This window comes from Ictalurus punctatus, chromosome 2 (genome assembly GCF_001660625.3).
Source record: "Ictalurus punctatus breed USDA103 chromosome 2, Coco_2.0, whole genome shotgun sequence".
Taxonomy (NCBI): domain Eukaryota; kingdom Metazoa; phylum Chordata; class Actinopteri; order Siluriformes; family Ictaluridae; genus Ictalurus; species Ictalurus punctatus.
In genome coordinates, this window is record NC_030417.2 from 5,573,856 (window position 1) to 5,582,495 (window position 8,640).

Below are 8,640 nucleotides of genomic sequence, written 5' to 3' on the forward strand. Positions count from 1 at the left end.
AAATTTGATCAATTATTTGCATTTCCATCAGCTATATCAGTGTGTATTTTAGCTTTTAAATCCAAGAGATCTACTTGTAGTTAGACAGCTGTGATTAGACACCATGTTACAACTACATCTGAAAATAAAGAAAACTTGGAGAGAGTAACACTACACAATGTACAGATTTCTTTAAACTGATTAGTTTCCAGTTTTTACAATTACTTACACACATTTCTCAATACTATGTTCACTTTATCTAAACTCTTCACACAGTTGGCTTTACCAGCGTGCAGCTCAGTACAGCAGTTAAACTCACATCCGTAACGTACAGCCATAGGCGTAGATTTGGTTTGAATATTGGGTGGTTAAAGTGTGAATGGGTATGCTTCCCGATATTTTTAATTAAATAAAAATAATAATAAATAGAAAAAAAAAACATCTTTGTTGTATCTGCAGTGTCATTACATAATTATCCTGTGCTAATCTATATTTCTATCTATATACCCATCTGTCTAATCTATCTATCTATCATACACCTATCTGTCTAATCTATCCATCTCTCTATCATTCAGAAGTATTTATGATCAAATGCTCATTTAATTTAATTTAATTTTCTTTAAAACAAATTACACAGGACATACGAGTCCAAATGAATGCACACTGTAACTGATTAAAACTTGCACATCATTTACTGTGAACAAACTTGTTGTTGATAATAATGGGAATTATTAAAATAAAACTTAGCTAACATAACTCAAGGCAGTTTCCGTTAACTTGTTATATTGATATTTATGGCTAAATTTAAATGAATTAGCTAGCTACAATATATGTGGCGTGTCATTAGCTAGAAGCATTAGAAATCAAGCATTGTGCTCTGAGGAAATAGTTGGACGATATCAGCTTGCGCAGTGGAGGGGGGATTTTAGTATTTTTATCTGATTTATTTTGACAAACTAACAATTGATGTGAAACACCAACAATGTTACAAAATAAATTACTTCTACATACGTTTCAGTTGATAATGGTATAAATATCCGGGGGTTTTAACTGCTAGTTCTGATTATTGAAGGGGTTTCCTCCCTACCTCCCTCCCTCCCATCCCCCCAGAAAATACAGTCCTTTATAACCATCAGAACACCATACACGCCTCAAATCCAACTCATTTAACCAAAAAACTAGCAAAGTATCTCTCTCTCTCTCTCTCATCAACATACACCTATGTATACCTGAAATACACCCTGGACTGTATGTCAGTCAATTGCAGGAACCAACCACACAAACACACACACACACACACACACACACACACACACACACACACACACACACACACACACAAGATAGAGAGAGTTAGTTTGTATGGTACATATCACTAATTGGTTTTGACAGGTCTAGGTCAAAGGTCATCATCATCAATTATAATTATGTTGGCAGGTCATCATTATCAAATATAATTATGTTGAATCCGGTTCCGGTGCAATCCCATGCACACAAGTTCGTTCACATATATTGTATTCATACATAGTATGGTCATGTGCATTCCCACGCATATCCCCTGTCTAGGCTAACACTCCTGAGTCAGGCCTAGGTCAAAAGGTTAATGATAATTATCGTTACATGTTCTTTCTTATTGCACTATTTCCGGTGCAATCCCGCGCACGCACGCACACACACACACATACAACCCTGTCTATAAAAGCACACACATATCCAACCAAAAATATGACACACACACACACACACATATCCAATGAAAATAACTTTTCTATTACACTTTATGAGTTATTATAGATACATTCAATAAGACAGATTGTGAGAGATGTAATTCAGTAAATGTGTAAAAACATACACTGTAAGTATTATAGGGATGTAAAATAATCTCACTGTAGATTCCTCCTTATTCATTCCCCCACCTCTCTTCATCAGTACATTTTAGACTGAAGTTAATCAGGAAGAAAAATCCACATAATCAAAGCTGAACAGGTCTAAATAAGGAGATTATAACACAAGGCATGACGTGTATGTTTACCTTGTGTAGAAAGATTACTACGGTCTTTGGACAATTTGGTTGTTCAAGAACAGGGCTGAACTACAGCCTACTGTAAACCCAGTCTGGACAGAAACCACATGAACTAAACACAAAGCAGCTGAACTAAGAACTGGCTAATATTCTCTCTCCCTTCTGTAATAGAAAATATCTTCACTGACCTGCAGCGACGTGAAACACAGCAGACAAAAGATACAAGCACTTCATTACTGATTCTTCTACACACTCACCAGTCCTCCAAGTGACAACACACACACACACACACACTGTCACACTGCCTGAGTGTCTCTCTGTTATATTGTGTGATTATCAGGAAACCACAACTGCTGTGTCATTTCTCATTTCTGAAAATCACTTTTTCCATGACTTAATATTTATATTGCAATATACAGTATTAATGTTTATTCATATCTTTTCTCATGTTATCATTTTATCTTTTATTTATAGGGTGACCATTGCAAAAAAAAAAAAAAAAAAGTGCATGAGCTGCAGGATTAACTTCACTAATTAACTTCACTACACACATGAATTCTAGTGTTTACCAGCAAGTGTGTTTCCCTAGACTTACAGCAAGTAATAAAGATAAATTTACCATGTGTGAGCTGAGGAGCACTTATAAGAGTCATGAAATGGAGACGAAGACAGAAGCAAGTGCAGGTTATGTACTTTAATACCAAAACACAACAAGTGCAAAATCCACAAACTTATACAGGCAGAGGTAAGGCAATCAGACAAACAGTCAAAAGAAGGTTAAGCAGAGAGACGAGGTCAAAAACGAGAAGAAAGTCAAAACCAGAAAGACAAACACGAGATCAAGGCTTGCTTTAGACAGAGACCTAATCAACTGAGCGTATACTTCTCAAACACTGTGTGTGAACAGTCTCTATAAAGGAGTGGTGTGGGTGAAGGTGCAATTGGCAGCATGTGTCTCTAATTGGAATTCAGGATGGTGAACGTGTTTGTGTGTGAGTTTGGGAGTTGTAGTCTTTGTCGGCCATGTTTGTTGTTTGCTGTGATATGACAAGAATCTGGTCATGTGATGATCATGACTCCTTATGAAAAGTAAGATTAATCATGAGAGTATAATTGTTATCAATAGCATAATTTATTAACGTTTAAAGAACTAAAAATGTAAATAAATAAATAAATAAATAAATATAGAGCTTTAAAGTGTAATTAATTATTCTTCTAGGGCTTAGATTATAGAGCTATAGCTAAGCAACTATGTAGCGACATCTGTGAAAAAAAGCTGCTACTACAGCTGAGCTACAGATAATTGCTCATTAGAGTTGTAAATCTACATCCAGATTTCATTTATTGTCTCATATACACAATAGAATTATTTTCCTTAAAGCTGCCTTGTCTACTGTTAAAAGTCCTCTACAAATAACAGTTATTTGAATTAAATTGGACAATCTACTAGACAATGTTTACACTGCATTACTTTCTATTTCTGACAGACTAGATAATAACTACTTATGAAAACAAATGCTAAGAAACTAAAGAGGGAAAACACAGAACTTATAAATGGGAACCAGTCAGGGGAAACACAAGACAGGTGTGTACCGGAAATCAGTGAAACAACCAAGGAAGAAATTCATACTATAAGAGAGATGCCCTCTGCTGGTCTGATAGGGAATTGTCTGTGGTGACCAATATAAAGCGAGCTTTATATTCTTTGAGTCACATTATCTATGTAAATTGTGCAAAACATCATACTCTTGTACATTTTGCTTCATTATTATGGTTTCTATTTAACACACTGGGTTAAGATTTTTTTATCTGTTAAGTGCATTGAACTACTGAAGTTTTGTTTAGTTTGATTCACTCCAGACACATTGTAGGATTTCAGAAGCACTGTGTAGAAAACCGGATCTCTGCACTAGCCTGCTTTACAGATTTAGTTAATTTTTGTCTATAAAACAAAATGAGATAGGCTTTTAAAAGAAAATGATGAACAACAGAGTGGCATGATGCCATTTTCCTACAGTACATGTCATAGTGTTTTATTTGCTTGGTAAAAAAATTTTATTTATTAAAGAATTACATGTCTTATCTTGTCAGTTTAAAGTTATGTATAGTTATATACAGTATAATGTTGTGGAACAGCAACAACAAGTAGTTAATATTGTTGTTGCTGGCTCCTATATATACGTCCACCAAGAAGCAGACCTAGACTAGATTTACTGAGAATGCCACCTTGTCACTACAACATGAGACTTTATTAAACTTGCCAGTCAGATTCAACCAGGTCACTATGTACAGTACCAACTAGTATGGAGGATGTTAGGACTGATAACAGCCATAACAGTAATCCCCCTGCTCCTTGTGCTAGAGTCCTTTAAGGCTCCTCCTTATGAGAAAGAGAACAGACTGAAATGGGTGTCTCTGAAAACTACCTTTTTGATAGTGTTCACTTCTGAGAAAATAGTGGAAGAACTACATACTCTGGTAATAAGCTCTTATTGTGTGTGCTCCTTGTGCCATAATGGAAAACGTTATCCAGTTGATTCTCACCACTCCTGCAGGTTAGGGAGGTTGAAATAGTAGTTAAGTATGTAACTATGGTTCAGTGAAACCTGGATATCCAGAGCAAATGCAATTAGGTTTCAGGAAAAATGTTCATATGACAGTGATATTTATTGCAAATACTATGTCACACATCACTTGTGACTTTGCTGAATGCTCTCACCATACACACACACAAACACACAGGCACACACACAAACATATGCACACATTCATTAACACACACGCAGACACACACACACACACGCACGTGCGCGCGCACACACACAGGAAGATAACCGGTGATTCTCAGTACCTCTGGCAGTTACCTGTTGTTCATAAAACCACAGCTGCATACATATCTAGTGTTCTCATGTTAGAGCCAGTGTGAAACACTCAGCATGTCAGAGTAATCACATGATTGTGGGCAGGGCAGCATGGGGGCTGATGGGAGAATGGCTACTTCCTCTTTCTTACAGCATCAGTTAACCGACATTGTGCAATGCACAGAGAATACTGAGTAATACTCCACACTCAATTTGCCATACATACCTTACAATCTTTTTTTATTATTATTCTTTTTATAATCGGTTACATGTATTTGTCAGCACTGAGATCAGTTTTTCAGAACTCTTCTCTACCAACATGCAGCTCAATACAGCAGTTAACCTCACATCCAATAATGCAGATTAGATCCATCTTCATTCATTCATTTGTACATTCTTTCATTCAGCTTCAGTGAGCACTTTATCCTGCTCAGGGTCACGGTGGCTCTGGAGCCTGTCCTGGGAACACTGGGTGCAAGGAGGGAATACACCCTGGAATAGACACTTAGTGTAGTCAATACACTGGTAAGTTTTTGGGAGTTGTAAGGAAACCGGAGAACCCAGAGAAAACCCACATGGACATGGAGAGAACATGTGAAACTCCAGACAGACAGTAACCTGAGCTCAGGATTGAACTGGGACCCTAGAGCTGTGAGGGAGTAATACTACCTGCTGTACCACTGTGCTGCCCATCGATCCAAACACATCCCCTTATGTATAGAAAAAACAAAGTGTGTAGGTCTACAGCTAAATTAGGAAATAAACTGTGATTGATTGTTTATTCATTTATTAAGTTTTTTACTATTCGATTTTGAATACATTTTTTAAAAAATACTGTCTTGTTTATTTTATAAACTGTACACAACAGGCTGGCTTTACCAGCGTGCAGCTCAGTACAGCAGATAACTTCACATCCATAATGTACTATTGTCATGAACCTCGAATCGGCACGGAAGCAGGAGCGGGCGGCAGGTGTAGCGCGTGGTATCGGGAAATACAAGAAACGTAGTCGTAAGACAGACAAAGGTCAAGCGATCGGACGAACAACACAAACGGGGTCAGGCAGAGAGGGTAGTCGAAACCGGAAACAAGGGTCGAGGATTACAAGAAGACAAACTAACTAGAACGGCTTGGTAACGCAGAGAAACGAGTTGACTGAGCGTATACTTCGCATAGATTCTGGATGAGTGACATCCTTAAGTACTAGCGGTGAGAGTGTGTGTGTGTGTGATTGGTGCCAGGTGTGTCTGATCAGAACTCTGGGGATGGTGAGCGCATGCGTGCATGAGAAGTGAGTGTTGCATCTTGGGAATTTGAGTTCTGATCTGACGGAGCTGTGACAACTATAACTATCGCACCACTTCATACACGCCTCAAAACCACAAGAACACAAGCAAAGTCTCTCTGAACAAGAACGCTTTATCACTCACAACACAATGACTTTTAGCAGGGAGTAAATCCAAAGTACAGAAAAATTTAACCTTAGAAATTCCAAGAAAATAACAAAAAAAAAAATTGCCACACACACACACACACACACACACACACACACACGTCAGATATCACATATCTCCAAGTTCTAAAAATATATTTTTTCATATAAAACAATTTTAAAAATCATGCACTGAGTCGATTCAGACGAGTTCATCATTCAGACATGAACAGGAAATGCACAGTGGTAGTGGTAGCTCAGTGGTTAAGGCACATTGGGCTATCTGGAAAATATCCTGGAAACACTGGGTGTAAGGCGGAAATACACCCTGGATTGTATGCTAGTCGATTGCAGGAAACCACACACACACACACACACACACACACACACACACACACACATACACACACATACACACACACACACACACACAATCATAAGCAGGTTATTTTAGGCACCTACCGGCATGTTTTTAGGATTTAGCAATCTAATTCATTTGTTAATCTAATCTAATTAGTTAAAAAATATATTTTTAAAAGTAACACTTTGTTTCTTTAATGTTTGGTTAAAATGAAATTCCTTAGTTTTGAAAACAGTATGTAAACGTGAAAAATAGATACACCGTTTTATTGGAGTTGGAGTGAGAAAAGAATTCATGAATTTTGAAAGCTGAAGTTATTTAATCCTTTTTGTGTCAAAGTAATGAACAGTGATACACAGTTAATTCACATAGACCGCTGATGTGAGTTTCAAAAATGTGAACACAGGATTGATAATACATGTTACTAAATATGGTGTAAAATGTAATGCAGGAAGTGAAGATGGTCACTGACAGAGAGACAGCAGACAAAGGTGCGAAATTCACACGCATCTATTTATAGTTAAGACCTGAATGAAGAAGTGACGTACAAGTTACAGGAAAATAACTTTTCTATTACACTTTATATGAATTATTATAGATACATTCAATAAGACAGAGATTGTGAGAGATGTAATTCAGTAAATGTGTAAAAACATACACTGTAAGTATTATAGGGATGTAAAATAATCTCACTGTAGATTCCTCCTTATTCATTCGCCCACCTCTCTTCATCAGTACATTTTAGACTGAAGTTAATCAGGAAGAAAAAATCCACATGATCAAAGCTGAACAGGTCTAAATAAGGAGATTATAACACAAGGCATGACGTGTATGTTTACCTTGTGTATAAAGATTACTGCTGTCTTTGGACAATTTAACTAGAAGTACATGCTGCTCTTGAAATTTAGCATTTTAATAGCATTACATTTATAAAATATGAGGCCATAATCAAATATTTCCATTGAACGTGTTCATCTCTGTTGGGCCGATTATTATTATAACACTGTAGTAAGTAAAGTTGTTATTAAGTAAAACTCTAAATGATAAACATTTGACAGTGTTTGGTTTGGTTGTTCAGGAACAGGGCTGAACTACGGCCTACTGTAAACCCAGTCTGGACAGAAACCACATGAACTAAACACAAAGCAGCTGAACTAAGAACTGGATAATATTCTCTCTCCTTTCTGTAATAGAAAATAGAAAATAACTTCACTCACCTGCAGCGACGTGAAACACAACAGACAAAAGATACAAGCACTTCATCATTACTGATTTTTCTGCACACACACCAGTCCCTCAAAGTGACACACACACACACACACACACACTGTCACACTGCCTGAGGGTCTCTCTGTTATATAGTGTGATTATCAGGAAACCACAACAACCGCTGTCTCATTTATCATTTTTTTCTAAATCTCTTTCATCACTCTTTCCATGACTCAATTCACATTTTATATGTAGTATTAATATTTATTTATATTTTATCTCATGTGGTGGTTTTATCTTACTTTACTGTACCCCCCCCCCCACCCCAATCAAAAAAAACAAAAAAAAAAAACAAACAAAAAAAACTGTCCATGAACATTAATTTAATAAACATTAACTTCACTTATTTCAACACATGACTTCTAGTGTTTAGGACAAAGCTGTAATGTAAGTGTGTTTAACTAGCCTTACAGGAAGTAATGAAGACACATTTACCATGTGTGAGCTGAGGAGCACTTAGAGGCTGGTCATGAAAGTAAGAATAATCATGAGTATAATTGTAATCAATAACATGATTTATTAGAGTTTAAAGAGCTTAAAATGTAAATAAATAAGTAAATAAATAAATAAATAAATAAAATGTTTATTTCATTTTTTAATTTTAATTATTTATTTATTCTTCCTAGGTCTTTGATTATAGAGCTACGGCTAAGCGACTAAGTAGCGACATCTTGTGCCATAAAGCTGCTACTACAGCTGGTCTACAGATAATTGC

The 8,640-nt window shown here is 36.5% G+C and overlaps 1 protein-coding gene across 1 annotated transcript in view; it reads right to left on the reverse strand.

Annotated features, from left to right (window-relative positions):
- The window catches only part of LOC124629009 (junctional adhesion molecule-like), a 34,111-nt gene extending 26,050 nt beyond the window's left edge, over window positions 1-8,061 (reverse strand). The window contains exon 1 of the mRNA XM_053687045.1: window positions 7,874-8,061. Within this exon, the coding sequence (XP_053543020.1) occupies window positions 7,874-7,922 (49 nt within the window). The 5' untranslated portion in view covers window positions 7,923-8,061. The remainder of the gene's footprint in view (window positions 1-7,873) is intronic.
- Window positions 8,062-8,640: the final 579 nt, after the last annotated feature.